The sequence below is a fragment of the Syngnathus acus genome, chromosome 6 (assembly GCF_901709675.1).
Source record: "Syngnathus acus chromosome 6, fSynAcu1.2, whole genome shotgun sequence".
Lineage (NCBI taxonomy): Eukaryota > Metazoa > Chordata > Actinopteri > Syngnathiformes > Syngnathidae > Syngnathus > Syngnathus acus.
Genome location: NC_051092.1, coordinates 5,968,019 through 5,991,651, shown reverse-complemented (window position 1 = coordinate 5,991,651; position 23,633 = coordinate 5,968,019). Strand labels below are relative to the sequence as shown.

Here is a 23,633-nt window from a genome sequence, read left to right as displayed (position 1 = left end):
TCCTCTGGACAGCACGGCAAAAAAAGTCAACTGTGCTCTTTATCAAAATAGTTTATTTGGGCTTTTGTCACAAAAGCAAGACATAACTTGTCTCGAACATCCCATTTGCAACCTCTCTCACCCCCAACTACAAATATGACACAAATAAAACATTGGTTTATTCATTACTTCCGAGAAGAGCTATGAAGAAAATAAAATGCATATTTCTTTTGTTAAAAAGCATAACTCACTACTGCTGTATATAATCTTCTTGAGCTCCTGATGACTTCTTGTCATGGTACAAGGTGTGACAGACATGGTGTCACGACATAACTCCAGACAGACCTTTGGTTGAAGGTGGGCCTACGACCAGTGTTGTCATATACAAGGAAACACTACACACTTGCAACAAATTTATTATTATTTTTTTACAAAGGATTGGGGGGGAGGGTCTTGCTGATTCTGTGTCCTACTACAGGGAACACTTCATACAGAAAATAACAGGAGGCACCAAGATCTGATGGAACAAAATCAAAAATAGTCCACACAACAGCAAAAGCAGATTCGTTAGAATCTTGCTCGTCATCAGAAGAACAAATAATGGATTTTGTTTCATCACTCAAAGATTAGAGTGACACCTTCTGTTAGTCAGGAGACAAATTAGATGATCCCAGCATGCCTGTGTTCTGTCCTGCTTTTAAAACTACTCGCAGAATGAGGGCATACGGGAGTGAAAGATGCTCTAAGACAAAACTCTCTTGTGGAGGCCACATGTTTACTTACACAATGTACACGAGCGCCACACAGCATTTGTACATGTCCACTGGAGCCAGAAGAATAAAGCAGGATTCACTGGGAATTGATCCCCACCTGCGAGTGGCCTGGGCTTACCATGCTGTGCGCTGGTGTGGACTGCCAGCCAGTCAACAGAAGCGAGAGATGCACTCTGGCTTATTTGCCGGGGATCTTTGCTCTTTTCCTAGCGATGGCGTCTTCCACGGCCTTCAGTTGTTTGAGCAGCTCCTCACGACGAGACAGAGTGTTGCTGGTTTTACTGGAAGTGGGAGCTTGAGTGGGGGCAGCGACCTTGCCAGACTGAACTCCAGGGCCTTTCCCAGATGATTTTGAGGGTGGTGATAGAGGACGTTTTCTACAAAACCAGACAAAAATATATTCCAGTTTTTGTGATTGTATTTTTTGGGGGTTGTAGCCAACCCCCCAAAAATCTTTGTAAACTTTCAGCCGCCTAGATTTTGACCATCTGCTATGTCATGGGGATGGGGGGGGGTCTGGGTTATCGTCACCGGCATCTTTACCAGCCAAAAAAGGAAAGGTGCTTCTCACTGTTCTTCTTTCAAAAAGGAAACTGGATAATTAACAGAATTAATTGCAGCGTCTATGCATTCGTCCACCAATGTCACCAGAATTAGTTTGAGTGGCAAAAATCAGCAGCATTTTGTGAGTTCAAGGGGCGCTTTTTATATTTATTGTGGAAAAAAAAATGCATTTGATGAATTTCTTTACACTATTTTAATTTATAATCAATTTTACAACCTGTTTATGCCCCTCCTATAATAATGCTTTGATACTGTTTTTTAATATATTTTGCTGTTTCTTATCAGGAATTAAAATTGCTTAATGCGAAAATCTTTTGTGTCACTAAATATAGCGAAAAACTTGTTAAGTTGGCAACACTGGCTGCGTTGTTGTAAAAAACCAAACAAAAAACCCCCATTCCTGTTTGCAGTTAGCGGAAGCAGTCGACGTCAGCAGAGACGTGCTTTGAACTAGAGAATTGCACACGTACATATGTACCTTTTATGATATGTTCCTCATTGAGACCAGACATTTGTGACCAGAGCACACATTTGTGCAGCTGCTGGTAACAATAATAAGTGTGTGTGTGTGTGTGTGTGTGTGTGTGTGTGTGCGCGCGCGCGTGCGGTAATTATTAAACGTCCATCTTTTTGACAACTCGAATTACTGTGTGATGAAGTGTAACAAATGTTGGACAGCTGCACTTACCGGTCTCCCTGGGGGGGCACCGCCCGGGGTCCTTGGCCTCTGGATCGATCCATTCGAGGCGAGGGTGGGGGTCGGCCAGGTATCCTGCGATCACGAGCTGAAAGAGGTTGATGAGGCCATTAGTAATGATTCTTGGCATTTTGTGATACGTTCTGCCGCAGCTATTGTGGCATACACCACACATCCACTGCTGCCTTCGTCATAGAGGACAATAGAAGACATTGTGGCTTATGGTTATGATAGACAAAGCTTGGTTTAAAAAAACAAAACAAAACTGTTGTGTAGTGTTGGACCAAGTAATGGTTCCGTACCATGATATCTAGCTGGCAAAAATAACAATATACCGTATTTTCCGCCCTAAAAACCTAAAATTTTCTCAAAAGCCGACAGTGCGCCTTATAGGCCAGTGCGCCTTATATATGGATCAACTGATGAATTTGTTGATCCATACTGGTTGTACACAGTGCTCTGCCAAAATGTTTCAGTACGTTTTAGTACGACTAGTAAATTACAAGGTCGCATCGCTTCCCAGCATTACGGCAACTGTAGTCAGGGGGCGTCACCGAATAGCTGTTGTACCCGTGAGGCTATTTCATGTCAAAATAGGCTGCTCTGTTAATGTTTCGAGTAAATCTACGGATCGATATGGAAGGGAAACATAGGTAAGTAGTACCAATGCGTTAGATCGAACTTTAGTGAGTTCCGATCATTTTATAGGAGATCGTTTGAGAAACGCGATTGTTTACACTTTGCTGAGGCTCATGGGAGATTGCGAGCTGAGGCTCGTGAGACTTTGCGGATGGCTAATGCTATTGCGATAGCTGCTATACGTACCAGGCTATTTCATGTCAAAATAGGCTGCTCTGTTAATGTTTCGAGTAAATCTACGGATCGATATGGAAGGGAAACATAGGTAAGTAGTACCAATGCGTTAGATCGAACTTTAGTCAGTTCTGATCATTTTATAGGAGATCGTTTGAGAAACGCCATTGTTTACAGAGGGCTCGTTGGTTATTGGCTAGTGGATGCATACCGCAACCCTAGTCAACCTCAGTTTGATGCAGTATAGCTTCTATTTTATGCGCCTTATAATCCGGTGCGCCTTATATATGGACAAAGTTTTAAAATGGGCCGTTCATTGAAGGTGCGCCTTATAACCCGGTGCGCCTTTTAGGGCGGAAAATACGGTAATCATTTCTTATTTTGGGGGAAATGCTGCAACAGCCTTATGTTTGAACAAGGTGTTTTTTATGGACAATCCATGATGAGTGGCGGGCCATTCCTTCCAATCACGCCCTTGCAGGTCTCACTTTCAATTCTAAGTATTGAAGTCTCTCAGCAGAACGAGGGAGTCCCTAGGGACAGTGCTAACCAGCCAATTACAAAAAGGTGGATAATCTATAATATGTCTCCCAGTTAGCTTGCGAACGCCTTGGGATTCCCTAGAAAGAAGTGGGCGGAGAGAGGGGAGTCTGGACTTCCCTGCTAAAAGCTGTTGCCCCCGCGACCCGACACCAGATAGGCAGTAGCGGATGGAAGGATGGACAGATGAATGAATGGATGGATGGACGGACGGACAACATTAAGCATTCTGTTCTCTTTGCAATCTGCCTCCACACCCTTCCTACTGTACCACCACGAATGGCACCCAAAATTCAGCTTGCAATAATGTGCTACAATTCAGAGCAGTTATTTTGGTGTTGGTGGGACATGTGCATTACGATGTTTCTCACCTCTGTCAGGAGACATAGCCATCCTTTTGCTGAGGGGCGAAACAGGCCGGTCTTTGTCAGAAGGGAGATAGCGCTTTCTGTTGCTCTTCTCACTATGCTGCTGGAAAAAAAACCATTCAATTACGTGTTAAAAACAACAACAATAAAACAAGTTGTACCTTCACTTTCATGTTTAATTTGTTCAGTGACCAAATTGTAACTCAAGTTACTATCATTTTTTTTTTTTTTACAGATACATGGCAATGTCAGCAAAATCAGGAGCTTGGTGTCAAGTCACATTGGCGAATGTGAGCGTAAATATAACAGTCTAAAACTCAGACATGAAATCATTCGCCCCCCCCCGTTCTTTACTTCACAATTTTGAACTCTGAGCATACTGTTGAACTACTGGCTCGAAACTCATTAGCAGGCTGAGTAACTATCCACAATACACGTGCATCCAAGAAGCTGATTTGAATTTGATGAATTGTTCAGCCATAAATTAGATTCGCAAGTACCTTGTTGAGAAGGGTGAGTTTGATATCTTTATGGGAACTTGGCCCGCCATAGTTTCCCGGTGGGGGCATATTCCCAGCAGCGTGGTGTCCAGGGTGACCACCTCTGTTTCCGGGGACTGCTCTGGGCATGGGGTTGCCTCCTCTGGGCATGGGGTTGTCTCCTCTGGGCATGGGGTTGCCTCCTCTGGGCATGGGGTTGCCTCCTCTGGGCATGGGGTTGCCTCCTCTGGGCATGGGGTTGCCCCCTCTGGGCATGGGGTTGCCTCCTCTGGGCATGGGGTTGCCTCCTCTGGGCATGGGGTTGCCTCCTCTGGGCATGGGGTTGCCTCCTCTGGGTGGGCCGCCAGATGGGTTCATCTTTCTGCGATCGTCTCTTAAGGGTTCTTCTTTCTTCACCAGCCTCTCTATGATAATGGACCACATCAGTAAAACCTCTGTACAAACATGTTATGCTTCCAACTGTCATCACTACGCATTCCATCCACACTGACCCCTATTCTTGTCCCTGTTCTGTGGAGGTCGTTCCCGAGGGGGGACTGCTCGCTCTTTCCGTGGGTGCCCTGGCGTAGGTGAGCGAGTGCTGGCTGAAGACACTGGACTAGCCAAGTCAGCATACATGTCATCAGAGTCGGCACTACGAGCAGAACTACTGCCCGTTGAACCCGATGACACCGATGACACACTGCTTACACTCAAAGACCTGTGGCAGGGAAAAAGTCGGTTATCCAAGAGTCTCACAAACAACTGTATTGGTTATGTGGAATGGACAAGCATTCACACACTGCGCAACATGCCTGCCACTGGCTGCTAGCATGTCGACAGAATAACGTAAGAAGATAGCTAGTAGTATTTGCAGGCACACACAAAGACACTTCCTTTAACACACAAATCATGACAAACATACCTGGACTTCCTGAAAGGTTTCCCAAGATCGATCAAGCATGTGGAAACGAGAGATTGCTCAATTAGGTTTTTGTTATTTACAGCACAGGAGACACGAAAACACGTGACCTGTTACAGTTTTTCACAATATGATTCGTCATCATGCCCCTCCCAGTATGATGCCACTCCACATTGCTCAATTAATTCCTAGCTCGACTGGATCAACATTGTCGTTGCAGTATGTACCATGCATGCAACAAAAAGTGTGTTGAGGGTCGACGTACTTGGATTTTCTGGATCCGGAACGTGAAGGTGACAGGGAGTTTGAAGAGGATCTGGACCTAGAGCTTGAACCAGAATAACTACTGCCACTTCCGCTAACACTTCCACTTAGAGTGCGCCTAAAAGAGGAGACCAACCATAAAGGAAAGAACTGACAACACAGTGCACACAGGCATGCTTTATAAGATAAACAGGACACAACTAAAGGCCTCTCATGAGCCGCTCTCCAATAGATAACCCTCCCCACAAACCAACATGTAGTTTGTCCAAGTGGTTAGACTTTTTGCAGGTTCAAAAAACTGGGAAAAAAAACCGCATTGTTGGGCCAACAAGTGTCATATTTTGTACACGTGTTAGTTTTAGGAAGACTTTTTTTAAGCTTTGCTTTTTTTCATTATACAATCAGATTGCCAACAGACTTCTAAGGAAGACACTAAATAAGTCAATCTTAAATAAATCTTTTGACATGAATTTACTGCTTACCTCTGAGGATGCTGCTGCTGCTGCCGTTCTTTCAGCCTTCCTTCCCTCTGGTTAGGATGCTTCCCAGGTTCTCGGGAAGGTAGCTGTCTAACCATCACACCAGCACTACCGTCACCACTGGGCCCGACAACCATGCCTCCGGTTTGCCGAAGATTAGCGGAAGGCTTTCCTCCCTCAGGCAAGGCTTTGAAAGGCCTACTCATTGGGCCACTGGGTAGTGGAGGCGTCGGAACCTTTTTAATGGGGGGTTTATCTCTTCGTAGAGTGGGTGCAGCACCCTGTTTCAATGGCACGCTATGGAGAGGAAGAGGGGGGGACATTTTGAAACATGCAGACAACATAGTGCAAACAAACTATAAATGATAAAAACATAGTTTCATTATTTAAAAAAAAGACAGTGACCCCGCATTATAAAATGGGTACAACCAAACTTGGCCAATGTGCAAACTTTGAATGGATTTATACTTGATCATTTTTATGATCTTGCGGCAGCTGCGGCCCAGGTGGTAGAGCGTTCAGAGAATCGGCTGTTCATATCCCACCTACCTTGCCCTCAGTACCACTCAGAGTGGTATGTATGCCTGTTTGGTAGTGGTCGGCGGGGCCGTAGGCGCATAATGGCAGCCACGCCTCCGTCGGCCTGCCCCAGGGAAGCCGTGGCTATTTACGCAGTTTACTACCACCAAAGTGTGAATGTGTGTGTGTGTGCATGAATAATGTATCTTCAGTAAAGCATCTTTGAGTGTCCAGAGCTATATAAATTTAATGCATTATTATAATAACGCGAGAAGGAGCAGCTGAAAAGCTCTAAATATGGAAAATTGGAACATGGTTTTGCGGAGTAAACATAACTCTGATGTCCCACACTAAGCATTTAATTAAATCAATCACTTGTTGCAGTTAAGAAATGCACTTTGATTTACCCTTTAGTTAGCACTGGAGGAAGGTCTGGCTTATTTTTGGCATTCCTTGGTGCAGTTGGAGCCGGAGAGGGAGACGTGGAAAAGGATCTTGACCTGAATCAGTAACGCAGTAAACAAGAACAAGTTTAATGTAGTACACATGTTTATATTTTTGTTATTCTAACAATACACAATTTCCATTCCATAAGTTTATTGAGCAACCCAATCTAACAAACAAAATATCAATATATTCAGGACAACGCCTTTGTAAAGTAAGCTTACTATCCATTTCACAGGGAAAAGAAAAGCCGACAGCTAATAACGCGCGTGGTTCTTTTGTACACAATTTTGCAACATTAGCTTGAAAAAACTATTTTGCACTCAATGCTAAAATGAACAGTGCAAGACCATCAGGATGAGAGTGATATAACGAAACATGAGGTATAGCTAAAAGCTCAGCCTGGCATTTTGAACGGATAAAATGATAATTTATGGAGATGGGTCAAAAGAAAACTGCGATTTTCAACATGTGAGAAGAGAAAGGTATGAAAGACCTTTTCTGATTGGGATTGTATGAACCTAAGTTTAGAAACACTTTTAATGAGAAAAAGCAGGAATGGATTACAATTTCAATATATTAATGAAAGAGTAAGGCTTGATCAAATATGACACACCGAGTTGTCTTTTTCCGTCCGGAGAACACAGCAGTGTTAAATTTTGTACGTGGGTTTGATTCAACAACTAATTATTTTGGCAATGCTCAACTTTAGTCGCTTTTGGCCGCATCTCCCCGTCTGTGGTGAGCCTACAGCAAATAAGCAGTCTGCAAGGAATGTGACTGAACAAGGCCATTTGAGCTAATGTGAATTTTATACAGGTAGTTTTGCGAGCAGGTATATTTAGTAAAGCTGCAGAGAAGGTATACAAAATGATTTAAAAGGCATTGTGAGACAAACAAACCTCGAGCGGCTCCCACTGAAAGAGCTGTGATGCGAGGAGTGGCTGGTATAGGAGCTGAATGAGGTGGAGCGGCTGCGGGAACGAGAGGAGCCCGAGCCAGTGTAGGACGAAGAGTGAGACGAAGACCTGTGGCAGACAGAGAAAATGAAGGAGCAAAGAAAAACATTGACACAAATCGAAAGATACTTGGAGATTGCGCATCATTTGGTGGCTGCAATAAAAGAATAAAATCGCAAGCCATACAGCCGGTATATTGTAGAATGAGATTTTCATCATTCTATCAGGCATGATGACTTGCAAGGAAAGCTCATACCGGGAAGAGTTTGATGGAGAAACAGAAGAACCCGAATGACGATTTCTCCGACGACCTCGGGGTGGAGAACCCAGACTGGATCTTCTCCTGGGGGATTTTGACCGACGCCAAGGGTCCTTCCACTCGTCCGGTTGTCTCATTGCTGGCACAAGCTCTTTCTTGGTGGGAGGCTCCATTGGTCGGCTGAAAAGATAGAAGACGAAGCAATAAGTAAGACATGTTAGAATGAAAGGACTGCTTTGAGAATTTTGTGAAGTGCTACATTTTCAGAACAAATTATTTTCAATCCAATAAAATTTAAATGCAACTTGGTAAATCTGTGTAAATGTGTTGATACACTAATTGAAACAGTCGTAATGATATTGGCTGGACAGATATTTGCCACAAAACAGCTAGCTTACATGTAACATCATGTTACTTTCTAAACCCACATGCTTGTAAAAGTCAAAACGTAGCTTTGTGGTTTTTTTTGCTTCGATGTGCTCTTTTAATGTTCCTAGAGTCGCGACCTCCATAGCTGATCCTATCTTGACAGAGAATACACAAAACCTTCCCCGGGACATCTACTTCACGGATCTGTTCAGTCAGGCACATGGTTACGGACTGTGTTCCGAGTTGTACGATGACGCTGCTCTCGAGCCATGCCCATCTGAAGCAGTTCGACTTGTCTATTTCCCTGGCACGATCCTCGTCTTTTTTCTCCAAAACCTTCGCCATGCTGGCGAAAACGTTTGCTGAGTAGGCCCTCGATCTATCTAACTAAATAACTCGTCTACAAGTGATGAAAACCCAATCGCAAATTCACATTGTGACAGTGTGAAAACTTACTTAGTTCTCCGCGTAAGTTAACAAGTGGAAATGATGTGACCAAAGTAGCGCCAAAATGCTGCCGAAAATAAGGCGGATGTTGTCGCATCACTGCTGCCAGCCAATTTCCGTACTCACATCTTAACTAACTTTGTTTTGAGATGTGCCTAAAGATGCCGTCACGGCAGGCGAGGGAATGCTCGCAAGTCGCCGAGGCTAACGTTGCCCGGCCAGCTGGCCGGCCGCTCCCCCCCATATATACAAAAATAATTTTCTCAACAGATTTACACCATTCACAAAAATGATACTTTCGACGGAAAAAAACACAGAAATCCTCGGATCCGCGGAAAATTCTCATCCCTGCTACATATTGCTGGCTTCGAGTCAAAACCCCAAGTTAAAATTTGGAAAATTAGAATTTTTTCACCAGTTGATACTATTAGTCTGTGTAGACAAATGATTGACAAATTACAAATTATTGCCGGATCTGAAGTGTCAAAAATGGCTTGTTTTTTATGACGGTGGTACAAGGATTCTGCACGACACAGATGACGTTTCTTTGTTGACTGCCATGTTATACAATTACCAGGATAAAGTCCAGCGAGATCACCCAAATCCAATTTTAACCACAAACAACAATAAAGGAGCAAACGACACCTTTTGCAATATTTAAATGAGTTTCACATCCTCGGACAACTCCCTGTGACGCATCAAGGATCGTAATACAAACAAAGCATTCCTGTTATATCTAAAAACTTTCAAGTGTTATGTGAACCATTCAGGATTGGCCGGTCATTACGTGACAGTTTGCTTGGGTAGAGATATTGTTCGAATTAACGAATTACTGCAAGTATTGACAGGAGGAAATGAACATGTTCGGGGATTTCCCCACTCTTGCATTTCAAAAGGGCTGTAATAAAAGTGGTGCTAAGCACTGTTGCATATTTTGGTTCATTGCGATATCCACCCATTTAAGTTTAGCATCACGCTAAAACAGGAAGAACTGATAATTAAACAGAAGACCATTGTCATGAGAGTTGGTGATGATCTTATCTGGAACAACATATTGTCGTTGTATGTCAATTAGTCAATGACTTGGTGTTAATGATAAATTCCGCAAGTGTGATGCAAGAGCAAATAGATGACTCAATACATCTGGGTGTCAGAACTAAAAATAGAATCGCAAGCTATTTTTAGACATTTGATGAAGCATTTCATTTGCTCAAGGATCAAACAAAAAAAAAAAATCAAACAAAGAAAGTAAACATCCATCCATTCAATGTCAAGTAAACAGTGTTTTCAAAGCTTGTCGATGTAATTAAATGATTTTTATGAGGGTTCAGGAAAAGCATAGCTCAGTCTAAGTGAGGACTTTACAGGAAGTGGATTGTAAAGGCGTAAGAAAAGCACCCCCCCCCCCCCCCCCCCCCTTGAACTTTTCAACCTTTTCCCACATTTCAGGCCTCAAACAGATATAAATTGTAATTTTTCAGAATCAACAAGTGACGTGGAATGAAATTTATTGGACATTTTAAACCTTTTTAACAAATAAAAAACTGAAAAGTGGGGCGTGCAATATTATTCGGCACCTTTCCTTTCAGTGCAGCAAGCTCACTACAGAGGTTCAGTGAAGATCTCTGAATGAGCCAATGTTGTACTAAATGACTGATGATGATAAATAGAATCCACTTGTCTGTAATCAAATCTCTGTATAAAAGCAACTACTCTGTGATAGTCTCAGGGTTCTGTTTAAAGCTCAGAAAGCATCATGAAGACCAAGGAACACACCAGGCAGGTCCGAGATACTGTTGGAGAGAAGTTTAAAACCGGATCTGGATACAAAAACGTTCACAAGCTTTGAACATGTCAAGGAGCACTGTGCAAGTGATCATATTGAAATGGAATGACTACCAGGCAACTCCAGATCTACCAAGACCCCGGCCGTCCCTCTAAACTTTCATCTCAACTAAGGAGATCAGAGCCAAATCCACAATGAAATGGTTCACACAGAAACATATTCAGGTGTTACAATGGCCAAGCCAAAGTTCAGACCTGAATCCAATCGCAAATCTGTGGAAAAAGCGGAAGACTGCTGTTCACAAACGCTCTCCATTCCACCTCACTCAGTTTGAGATGTTTTTCCAGGAAGACTGGGCAAGAAACTGATAGACATACCCCAAGCTACTTAAGGCTGTAGCAAAAGGCGGCTACAAAGTTTTCAAGCAAGGGGGCCGAATAATATTGCACGTCCCACTTTTCAGTTTTTTAACTGTGAAAAAAGTTTAAAATATACCCAAAAATCTATTCCACTTCATGAGTGTGTCCCATTCCTCACCAAAAAGTTACAATTCATATATTTATGTGTGAAGCCTGAAATACGACAGAAGTTTGAAAAGTATAAAGTGGCCAAATACTGAAGTACAAGTACATGAAGTATCATCTTGAAATTACAGACACACACACACATGGTATAAAAAAATCTGATGAAGCGCCAATAACTTTTTTTCTGGTGATGTAACTGCTGTATTTGGCTCGTGCTGGTAACGCACTTCTAGATTACATTAGCGGCTACAATGTTGGCTCGCTGTTGGTCAGCATACCCACACACTGACTCATCATTTGACTTCTCTTCCACATTCTCTCCTGCTACACGTGTATATCATCCCGTTAACATCGTGTCACTGGATTATTACTCATCGTGAAAAACCAGTGAGGTGCGCTGTCACCGGAGCCACCAGCTTATATCCATTATAATAAATGTTACGGCCCAAAAATTCCTCCAGCAATCAGTGATTTCCATAACAAAATACAAACAATCTGTAACAGTTGGCAGCTCTGGTTTACATATTAACTTGTCATTGGGACATTTTATTCAAAAATATATCTCTACAATATTAGACGACTCAATGCGTATTGCAAATGACCGTATTTTCCGCACTATAGGGCGCACTTAAAAGCTTATAATTTACTCGGAAAAAAACCCCAGTGCGCCTTATGATGCGGAGCGCCTTATATACGGATCAATTGATGAATTTATTGATCCATACTGGTTGTACACAGCGCTCTGCTAAAATATTTCCGTACGTTGCAGTACAACTAGTAAACTACAAGGTCGCATCGCTTTCAGCATTACAGCAACCGTGGTCAGGGGCGTCACCGAAGTAAGCTACTACTGGTCGATCGCTTGACATTTTAAAAACTCTATAGGCTAGAATCCATCCCATCGCTTGATTGACATATAGGTAGCCTGTCGGGAGGCAAACACAGTGAACCGCACATGCGCAATAGACAGTGACCAAACCCCCTCATCGCAGCAAGTTTGGCTGCGCATACACAAACCTGGCGCCAACGCTAACAAGCTAATAAACGCGTTACACATCAACGCACGTACTTTTTTCTTTTAAACTATAGAATGTTTTTGACCATCAAAAATTAGTGGGGTTGCTGGACCAAGTAAGAAGCCAAACCGTATCACTTTTATATGGAATGGGAGTTGGACTTTTTTTTACCTCATTGACTGAGTTGACATTCCCTTTAGCACAGCTCCATCTAGTGGATGCATAACGTAACCCTAGTCAACCCCAGTTTGCTGTAGTAGCTTCTATTCTATGCGCCTTTTAAACGGGTGTGCCGTATATATGAAAACAATTCTAAAATAAAAAATTAAATGAAAGTGCGCTTTATAATCCAGTGCGCCGTATAGTGCAGAAAATACGGTAAAGAAAGGTTGAAACAGGTTGATTCATTTTTCACTAACGAACCCAGTTAATCTATTTTTTTTTTTTTTAATCAGGAAAATAAGTTAGTCATTTTTTATTTTATCTATTCATTTTGGAGAAATAATGAAACAACGAACGCCTTTAAACCGCCCACTTTTAATGAAGAATAGGGCCACAGACCCCTCCCCTCCATGTCTATAGCTTTAAACTATTCAATTTCAATTGAAAATATAACGACGCATTGACAATTCCTCTTACGTAAAGCCTTTCGGAAACGCATCGTGTTTGCGTACGTTTGTGACTGGTGAAAGGATATAGCCGTGACAGAAACGGCACTTGAGTTGCAGAGAGGCTGCTCATTTCTTGCTCTTAAATCAGCCATGGAGAGGCTAATCCTTTTAATATGTTGAAATAGTAATAAGTAGAGATGTCCATGTAAATGTTGGTGCCAATTAATCGCTGTTTTGGACATTTTAAGCGATAGTCTGTACAATAACTTTCAATAGGGGTATTATGATAAAAATGTGATTCATAAAATGAATTTATTCCAAATCCTGTAATTAGATTATTTTTTTAAACACCTGACAGCACTACTTTGTATCATATTCAGTAACAATTTATACATTTATAAAGGGAAACTCAAGTTGACTTCAGTCCAAGACACAATGACTCAAATCACCATCTTTACTTCCTTCTATCGCAAGATTTTAGAGATTGATCACGTATCTTACTTACTTGGGTGGTAGAATTAAAGGTGACTGTGGCTTGAGTTTGTTATCATTTTTCTTTTCCCGCATGTCTCGAGGAGGACGCATCTTCGGTCTCTCCTTCTCATCGCGCTTTATCCTGTCTCTCTCCCACTCTTCTTTCCGCCTTATTCGCTCCTTCTCTCGCTCTCTCTCCCGCTCTCGTTCCCTCTGCCGGCGTTCCCTTTCACGGTGATCTCTATCCCGCTCTCGATCTCTGTGCCTCTCCCGAGGGTCCCGTTCCCTTTCCCGCTCCTGGAATGGTGACAAAAATCATTACAAATCATGTTGTATTATTTTTAAAATATTTTACCAACAATATACACAGGATTAGATCCCCCTGGGATTGACATCTGTTGCTTGGTCAAAAACGTCTTGTAAAGGCTTTTTTTTTTTTGGATGTCCTGACTAGATGTCAGGATTACCCAACTGTGGGGCAATGGTATGTAGACCAAGAACTAGGGCTGCACAATATTTGAAAAAAATGTGATGCTGTTTAATAAAGCGATATATATTATTGCAATATTCATTTTGTACCTAAGATAAATCACATTTTTTATATAACTTCAATATTATTTTTCCTGTGACAAGCTCAATAATGTATTCTAATTAAAGTGTACCCTTGGGGCTTCTACAGCCTTGATGGGTAAAAGAGAGCAATTTTGTAAAGTTTGAAGGCAATCTGGTGTTTCTATTTTTGTGTCTCGTCTTGTATTTGCCCAAAATAATTTTCTTGGTGTATTTTAATGCACAGGGCCATGTTGGGAACGGATGTGATGTCAAGTCATTGACAGGGCCCTCTTCCCTTGCACCCAGCACTTGCTTTTGAGTGATACGCCAGATCACATACTTAGGGCTGTAAATCTGCCTTCTTTTTTTCCCCCCTAATACCGAGGGGACCCTAATGAGCGGTCGTAGGGGGAGAAGAAAAGGGCAAGCCAAGGGCAAGCCAAGAGCAAGCCAAGAGCAAGCCGTCAGCCCCGCCTGCTTCCTCATTTGACATGGAGATGTCAGATAAAATCATTTATTTACCTTCAGACAGCATCGACACTGGAAAATTGTGAGAGTGCCTCAGGTATTTCTGAATCTGACCTTGAAAAAGCTGCATTGCAGTCAGACGCCAAGTCACCTTGTATTGATGAGGTGGTCGACCCAAAACCGCTCTCAATGCCGTCGCTTCATGGCGCACCTTAGGCTCCCCTTTTTTACAGGCAATATGGATGTGCCCCGGGAGACTCGACAAATGGGTTCGGCAAACTATTATAAGCTTGCTATAATACAACCAGTGTAACCCAAAATGTGTTTGGATACAGTTTTTCTTGATAAACCATATTTTGTCTTCTGTGCTCCACGGGTACACTTTAATTTTAACCCCCTTAATGTTCAACTACGAAACGGCGATGTGCATTTAAGTTTGTATTCCCGTTGCGATAGGCATATTGCCATTATCGCGATATGGATATTTTTTCAATATATTGTGAAGCCCTACCAACAAGGGTTTTGTTCAGGGTCTGTGTGGAGTCTATGTTCTTCCTTTGCTTGTGAATGTTCACTCCCGCTCAAAGTTGATCAACTTGATGTCGTGTGAATGTGAATGCTGGTGAAATAAAGTAACAGAAAAGCAACTGTCTAAAAGGGATCACTCACACTAGATGAGTTCTGTAGTAACACACTTTGGTGCGATTACCCTTCTTTCCCCTGGCCTCCTCTAGCCTGCACTCACGTTGCTTTGCAAACATCCATCCTTCAAAATGTTTACGTGCGGCATCACCTCACGATACAACACTTTAGAGCAACTTTCCAGATTTTTTTAGGTTCGGTACACTTCCCCTCCTCTGGCACGCTTGGAAGAGGTGGTCTGACACTATTGGTCATGCATGCACATGGACGACGTGTCATACAATTACTGTAATGCAAAAGTTCCTTGACAGTTATTCATGGTAAATGGCATCTTGCATATATATATAAATGGAATAACTTAAAAGAAGTGATCAACTTAAAAGAAATGGAAAAAAAGGTCTCTGCACTACGAGAGCAAGAAGCAGATCAACAGCCTGTATAAGTCGTTGCATGCGTTGAGGATACTTACATTATAGTGGTATGGAAGAGGAGCTTCGGTATACTGCACTTGGAAATTTTCATACTGCCCACCTCGCCATAGGGCCTCCATTTCATAGTCATAGTATGGATCAGCATATTGATCACTGTGAACGTATTACAGCAATTTAATGGACACATCAAAAATGTGCATACCTGAACATTTGAGTTAAAGGTCTGCTGATTTTTTTGATGGACTGTAACAACTGGGATGATAAAGCAAGCTTTTAATATAGACTAGTTTATACTTACCCATATATTGGCTCTCTGATGTCCATTTCTCTGGAAGAGCAAATTAAATATTAGTGAATAAACTGTTTATATTCTATTGACTGTCTCATATTGATTAAAACATCCAAAAGAGTATTTTTTTTTTAAATAAAAAGCTGAGTAATCAATCAATTAATTATGTATTAATTATTATATTGATTAATCAATTAATACCAACAGTGTTAACTGTCGTTTAATCACCAACACCATCTACATGAGCCGATGTTGAACAGTGAGCTTGGTGATACCATCCCCAAGTCCCACATGTGCAAGAATTACAAAGTCTTAACCATCAAGACTTAAAGTCCTAAGTCATTTCTGTCCCAGGAAAGTCAGGTCACCTATTAATGCAGTCTTGCCTGCAGTATCTGGTCTTCATAAGAAAGAGCAATAAGGTAATACCAAAAAACCAAATTATATTGTCTAGTTTATCAATCCAGTATGTATATTTACAAAATATAGTACCAAGTACCCTCAATGATTGCATAATGGCTTTAGAACCTCTCAATCGAGGTGCTTTATTTTGACACTCAGTTCTCCCATTGTAACTGGGTAAAGTTCAAATTAAAAAATGTAGACATTGCAAATTTTTGGAAATCAAATTAATTCCATCCAAGGTTATGTTATTACTTAATTTTAAAACCATGTAGCCTACGGAGGATGCCCACTATTTGCACCCAATAGTGAAAATCCGAATAACTGAGTGACACCCATTCAATATGTGGGGATGTCCCACTAACAAGCGTTTTCCCTGTCAGTTGAATCTTGAAAGACAAAAATAATTCGGGTCCCAATCGCTGACCATTTGGTCAGTAAGTATGAGTCATTTCAAATAAGGAATCAGTGCAGCAAATGCAGGTAGATCATACTCTCTGATTATACGGTAGCTGCGGTCCCTGAAGAACTCGTTCTCCTTGTCAAATTCTCTCTCATCTTCTCCAATAGTCACATTGAAACATTTCTCCTCAAAGTCTGGCTCTTGTTCCTTTCGGATGGTGGCCTTCTTCAAAATCTACAGGAAACGTAAAAGTAAACAGAATTTGTTTAATAAATGAACACGGCCATGCCTGAGCACATTGGTGGGTCCACTATCTAGTTTGAAGATAACACTTTACCCAAATATTCTACTCATTCCTGAATTTTTACAGACACAGCCGTCATCAGTGACAGTGGTGATATCTTGAGTTTTTCCCCCAGAGTAGCCAAAACCAAGCCAAAATAGCAATACCAAATAAAGGCCAATTATGTCCGTAAACTACAAATCCTAAATCAAATTAAATTGGAACTTTGTGTAAGATTTTGGCAAAAACAAATTACACCGATTTGCAAATTCCTTTCCATCTATATTTAGCTGAATACACTACAAAGACAAGATATTTGACGTTGTATTTGATCATTCTTGTTTTGAGTAGCCTCCAATGCCACTCTGCTAAAAGAATACTGAAAGAAATTGACCAGGTTAACAGATGATCCGAGTAGTTTTGAGTGAAAATTGTCCCCCCCCCTTCCAAAAAAATGCAGTGGGCTGACCCTGGACTGCGAAACGGGTAAAATAAAAGCTTCAGCGAACGACACTAAAGACCGCTTTGTGTAGTTTGCAAAGCAAGTTAGTATTGTTTGTCTTAGTGAGCATTCATTGATTTATTTCCATTGTGTCGTTCTCCAGGCCAGTTGAGAATTACCAGTACGGAAATTCTCATCGGAATTCTAAAACAAATATAATGCAACATTGTGACTGCCCTTCGAAACCCCATATGTGATTCATCCAGTTTTGACACATGATGGTTACCTCTTTGGCATGCCTGACACCTCTCTCCCACGCACTTTCCACGGGAGGTTCGACAGGAGGTGGAGGAGGGGGGAGCTCTTCCACTGCGGGTGCAGCCTGAAAGAGAAATGATGATCATTATACTGTGCCAAAAAACAATTACAAATATGCAAATACAGGTGTGAAAACAAAGCAACAGAAAGAAACAAGGCAGCCCGCGCTTGTGAGGCAAAGCCAATTTGCTAACAGGTTGTGCCAGCACCTCCGAAAAGGAAACCTCTTTTTTGGACCGTGAGCCATGTTGCGATGACTCTGCCAAAACTGGCAATGAACTTGTATATTTAAATGATATCATAAAGGATATAGTGGTTCAGATAATGGATGGAAGTTTCAATGATTATTGATGACTACCACTTCTACTCTGTCTCCTGCTCCCTTTCCCCTGGGAGTACAGGTTTGTTGCCCAGTGTCTCAACTCTTTTCAGAAGAAAGTCAATTTTGCATTTCATTTGCACTTCAATGTTACAGAGTGTGAATAAGCACAAAAGTCAAACTGCTTTAAGTCCACTGTGATGTTTCCACGGTCCGTAATGCTAAGGGGAACCTTGTCAACCATGCTGGTGTGGAGCCACTGTCTTTGTTAAAGTCCACAGTCAATGCAGCTGTCAACCACAAAATCTTGGAGCAAAAAATGAGTCTGGCTGCCGACAAGCTTTTTATAAACAATGATTCTATTTTTCAGCAGGATTTGGTAGTTGACCATACATCAACACTACCAATACCTATCTAAACAGCCATGGACTAACACTACTTGATCGGCCAACAAACTTGCCTGACTTGAACCACATTGATGATGAATTTATTCGTTTCAAACAGGCAAACCACTAAAGCATAACGCAAGGTGAAAGTCATTCAAACTATGACGCTATACAAACAACAAATACAAACAGAAAACAATCCACTCGCACACAATCATTCATATCAAAATCGTGGGCGACACTAACATTAAACTCTCATATTAAGGTGATTGGCCTGCGGGCTGCGAGTTTGAGAACACTTTTCAAAAGGCCAACATTTGACAATAATGATCTAAATTAAAAAAAAGTCCAACTTGAAATATTTCACGTCGTTGTGACTAATACAACATACAAGTTTCACTTTGTCAAACAAATTCAAATAAATGGACTTTCCCTTGTCCTGCACACATGATTAAAAAGAACACAAATACCCACTTGAAGAAGTGAGACAGCGACTTACCCAGGAGTTGTTGGGTATAAGCGGCAGGGGTCCTCCAGGCTGTGCTCCATTAGGTGAGAAGATGTCTGGCTTTGTGATGAGGGAATAGTTACCTTTGTCATTGACACCAGGGTGGATAAACCGACAGTTCATACCCCAAGTACAATTGCCTGGTGAAACAAAATAGTTCTTGAAAGTTCATGAAAATAGACCACACAATAGAATCTTGTAATGATTTAGGTTGGAGTTATTAGTGGTTCATCTTTGGCAATAAATAATGATCAATAATGATTGACTCTTCAAAAACATTGACTTCATCAATCAGTGAGCTGCATGAATTGGGGAGAGCGGTGTCATAAAATTGCAGTTCTACTAAAAGAAATGTTTACCATGTTACGTTATTCCAACTGACACTTAAGAGACGAGAGTTGGAGAGCACTAAGAGCCTTACTGTTAAGCTAATTGTTCCCGATGGGCTAGGGCCAACTTAGATCAATGTTACTACTTGATTCCTTATCTTTAAATTCATATAGCTGTACCAAATATTGTCCAATTTCCACAATCTACACATCACGTGAGAGCATTTTAATGCATTATCAGAAAATATACATAACTCTATTGGGGCTTCAGCTATGGAATATTTTGGTAATCACCTAGTCTTCTGTTTATCCTTAATTATTATCAAATGATTGGGTATTCGGATAGAAATAATAATTAACGAAAATCGTCTTATAAATACAGAAGACCCCAAACAAATTCCCACTGAACGAACAACCAACTGATTTTTATTTCAGACAATATTTCATACTTAAAATTTCAATTGTGCGTAGCAGATCTATGAGACAGATTAACAACAGAAACAGAGTAGCAATTTTGCTAGCGGAAAACAGCAGGCTTGACTTGAGTAAGTCTGGTTTGATAAAAAGTGATTTGTAGGAACGGCATCAGTCAGGCTGTCAGCGAGAATCAAACTGCGATAGTGTCATTTAGGTCTAATAAACTGCCTTTAAAAAGTTCTTGCAAGCCTATATGGGGCACTTGAGCACTTCTAGCAGCTAGCGTTGCAAGGAGCTAACGCTGGAGTGCCATTAAACGCTGCAAAAAGGTGCCGCATGACAGTGTCAGCGTAATCACAGTTACAAGTTGTTGTTTTTTAGTGCCCTTAATTAGCGATTGAATGTTATTTCAGTCTGTGACGGCAAACGCGAGTCTGGGAAACAACAAGTCAGTCATTAGGCTGCAACATTGACAAAAAAAACAACAACTTGGCATTGAAGAGCTACGTTTACCTTTCAAGTTGGCTTTCTCATCAAGTTGGCGGCCTATTACTGTCATAAATAGCTTGAACTATTGTTCCTGCAGTTTGACGTCTTACTACGTCATTACTTCTATTGTACACATAAATAAATGTGTACTCAAGGCAGAAAAAAAAAAAATGCCTCGGGCAATTCTTTGAACAAAGGTACCCAAATTAGTCAAGGAGCCATTTGAGCCCTAAACTCAATTTCTTAAATTTCAACCACATGATCTGTATAGTTCCGTGGAGGATCACAAGGATTAAGGCACAACTGTGAACACTGTTTCACAATTTACAGGACGCATTTTTACAGGTTCTCTATACAACAGAAGCTAAACAGAGGTCACGATATGTTCTAACATGACTTACCTTTAATAAAGAACCTGCAGATAGGACGTGGTCTGATCTTTCTATCTGACGGATCTTTTACCTCCCCCTCCTCCAAATCATCGTCCTAGACATTAAACACGAAAATACAGCTTTACATTGAACAGAACATTTTAAGGCACATGATGTTCAACTTGCAAGGTATGAAGCGGCTCATTCAGCAAACGCTGCCAATGAGAGCCTCGAAATAACAGTGAAACACATTCAATGATTTTTAGTAGAAAAATTACAATATGCTGTCTTTTATCGACTAAAGATTAAAGTCCCAATGATCGTCACACACACACCTGGGTGTGGTGAAATTTGTCCTCTGCATTTAACCCATCCCCGTGTGATTTTAATCCATCCCCTGGGGGAGAGGGGAGCAGTGAGCAGCAGCGGTGCCGCGCTCGGGAATCAGTTGGTGATCTAACCCCCCAATTCCAACCCTTAATGCTGAGTGCCAAGCAGGGAGGCAATGGGTCCCATTTTTATTGTCTTTGGTATGACCCGGCCGGGGTTTGAACCCACAACCTTCCAGTCTCAGGGGGGACACCCTACCACTAGGCCACTGAGCACATTACATACTATTAAATGCAACCTCAGTCTGTCTGGAGTGTGAACTCAATGGGTCCCCAAAGAAACCCACCCGCGCATAAAAAGACGACATCATTTACAGTTTAGAGATTTCGGAAGTAAATATGGTCCAGCGCGTAGGGGCTAAACGTTTTATCATCTCATATCTCCACATGAACAATTTGGGAGGAGGTAGATGAATACAACATTTTTGGGTTAATGAAGTGAGGCTCTTGGACCTAATTACATGGAGACGCCACTCAAGATGACGTCACGTCACTGCCGCCAGAATTGTCTGCTGAACGTTAGCTAAATTACTATCGCCACAAGGGACCACTTAATGTTTCATCTTCCGAGTTGGATTAATGTGATATAATAATAAGTCAACACTGTTACTCAGAACAACTCTACAGATTCAATCTAACTCCCAAGCAGCCCGCTTTTAGTGACATACAGGTCTGATATGCACCCTGCCCGTTTAGACTGCGGTCGCATTGCAAAAAAACCTCTGATGCGTATTCGATCTAGGACCACATATGAACGCGACCCAGGTTGCTAACGGAATTGGAATTGCGCAGGACGCAGTGTCATTAAAAAAGATACAGGTAGATTACGGGCGAAAATAAAATCCTATCTGGGTCGATTTGCCTGCACTGTGACACCAACTGTAATCAAGCCCCATGCGGTTATCAGCCAAACCGTGTCTACTTACATCAATCTCGCCTTCGTCAATCTCTCCATCATCCTCTTCTTTCTTCTTGTCTTTCAAAGACTCTCTACGAATTTTGGAGTTATCGGTCTTTCTGGTTTCCCCATCTTTGGGGGACGGGGGAAGGATTGGTTTCTTCTCTCGCTTTTTTACAGTTGTGGCTTCGCTCACCTCCTCTTCCAAGGCTAGTTTTGCATCCTCTTCTTCCTCATCGTCATGTGGGGGGATGTTGGGCTCATCTGGGACTTCCTCATCATAATCCAGCTCATGTTCATCCAGCTCCCTGGAAACAGACGGCGAGTCCTCCTTAATGTCTCTCGACACAGGAGCTCTCCCGTCTCGAGTCCGCAAAATATCATTCTGTTCTTCTGCAACGTTTTTCACTCCCTCCTCCTCCTCATCTTCTTCCTCATCTTCACGATCAGCACCAAGGACCGCTGCATCCCTTCTGGACTTCCCATACGTGTCTGATGATTTTTTGTTTTCCTTGGTGACAAAGTTCTTGCCTTGTGCTGGTTCTAATTCAGGGGACAGAGTGTGAAGTAATCGATCATCTCCATCTTCAACCTCATCCTCTCCATCCAAACCACCCTCATGCTGTCTATCATCATCGTCATCATCTTTATAATCGTCATCGTCCTCATCCCCTTCCATTAGCAAAATAGCCTCATCCTCTTGGCCCAGTCCATCAGTTTCTCCTACAGATTCATCATCATCTGGCTCAGAAACAAAGTCAGGTACGACCTCATCCTCTTCCCCTGCCACCGCCTGTAATGCCAGACCTCCTCCTCTGATTTCGACTGTATCCTCATCTTCATCCTCTTCCACCAGTTCTCCATTTTCTTCATAGAGTAGCTCACTGTCTGATATGACCCCATCCTCCTCACCGGGGGAATCCAGTAGCTCACTGTCAGAAATGTCCTTTTCCTCCACGGGAGACTGCAATGACCGGGTAGGGCTTTCAGGCGTATCCATTTGAGAATATTTTACTGTAGGCAAAAAAAAGGCACACGTACAGTTTAAGGTAATATGGATTCAAAAGGCAGTCTCCTTGTGTATAACTATAATTAAGCTGCTATAGCAAACTCCAATAATTCCCTATTTCTTAGCACACCCAAGTTGTAAGTGATAAGGCGAAAAATATCTGATTGTTCAGGCCTTCTGGCCATTTTGATGCTTTAATGTTAGTAAAGACACTTGCGTTAAAGCCGATCGCCAAATTCAAGTAAAATGTGTACACACTTGTAGACACAATCAGTCTAAAATAATAAAGGAGGGAATAAAAGAGTCAATAATTACATATGTTTACACGTAAGTGTGCACACAACGAATCTAATGTTTCAAATGAACCATCCTCTTAGCATTAGCAAACTAGCCAATTTGCTAGTTGGTAGCATGGGTTTAAAGCATTCAAAATCATATGTAGAGGCAATAATGTCACCTACTAGTGCGTACAGCAGTATACAACGATCAAGAGAATGTAAACACGACACAATTCATGACAGGGTCATTGACTGGTAAGCATGCTAATAGCCGCCAGGACGTGTAGTCTGCAACAAGGCCCATAACGCGAGGGCGCATAGTTAACAGGCTAATCATCTAACAACAACCAACTGTCTTCGGGGAATGATCGAAGAAACTGATTAGCTTCATGTTCTGAGGTTAAGTCCATTATCACTTGGGCAACCTCGGGACACTTGTAAATCGACCAACAATTCGCAAACAATGAGCGCCGAGCCCGGTGGTAAGCTATGCGCGTAACGCCACTAAGCTAACTATGAACAAACCCTCGATGTAATTCACCTTGCCGACCGGAACTCCTTAAACGCGTCACGGTTGCGTTAAGAACTGTCCTTCCGCACTGATAGTGGTGTTTGACGTCTATAATGTCTCATATACGATCTAATTTAACCGATAGGATTGAGAAAATAAAACACCCCACTCGACACAGCGAGGTTGGCCGTTAGCTGACGTCATAAAGACACG

General features: G+C 41.9%; 1 protein-coding gene and 1 long non-coding RNA gene across 5 annotated transcripts in view; one reads left to right on the top strand and one right to left on the bottom strand.

Annotated features, from left to right (window-relative positions):
* The window catches only part of LOC119124424, a 15,778-nt gene extending 3,574 nt beyond the window's left edge, over nt 1-12,204 (top strand). Inside the window, exon 3 of the long non-coding RNA XR_005098272.1 lies at nt 12,121-12,204. This is a non-coding gene — a long non-coding RNA (uncharacterized LOC119124424). The remainder of the gene's footprint in view (nt 1-12,120) is intronic.
* On the bottom strand, nt 36-23,633 carry zc3h18 (zinc finger CCCH-type containing 18). 4 transcript variants are annotated; one of them, XM_037254381.1, is made up of 21 exons: nt 23,451-23,633; nt 21,651-22,636; nt 20,366-20,450; nt 18,721-18,869; nt 17,485-17,580; nt 16,565-16,707; nt 15,678-15,707; nt 15,418-15,532; nt 13,318-13,583; nt 8,057-8,239; nt 7,744-7,869; nt 6,805-6,897; nt 5,882-6,175; nt 5,401-5,517; nt 5,139-5,147; nt 4,726-4,934; nt 4,414-4,638; nt 4,235-4,371; nt 3,738-3,837; nt 2,005-2,101; nt 36-1,129 (listed from the first exon to the last, which is right to left on the bottom strand). In XM_037254381.1, the coding sequence occupies exons 2-21, from the start codon at nt 22,620-22,622 to the stop codon at nt 931-933; spliced, it is 3,645 nt and encodes a 1,214-aa protein (XP_037110276.1). In that variant the 5' UTR covers nt 22,623-22,636; nt 23,451-23,633; the 3' UTR covers nt 36-930. The 4 variants fall into 4 exon arrangements, with proteins under 4 accessions (XP_037110276.1, XP_037110277.1, XP_037110274.1 ...); XM_037254382.1 differs by having other exon boundaries at nt 4,561-4,638; XM_037254379.1 differs by having other exon boundaries at nt 4,235-4,638.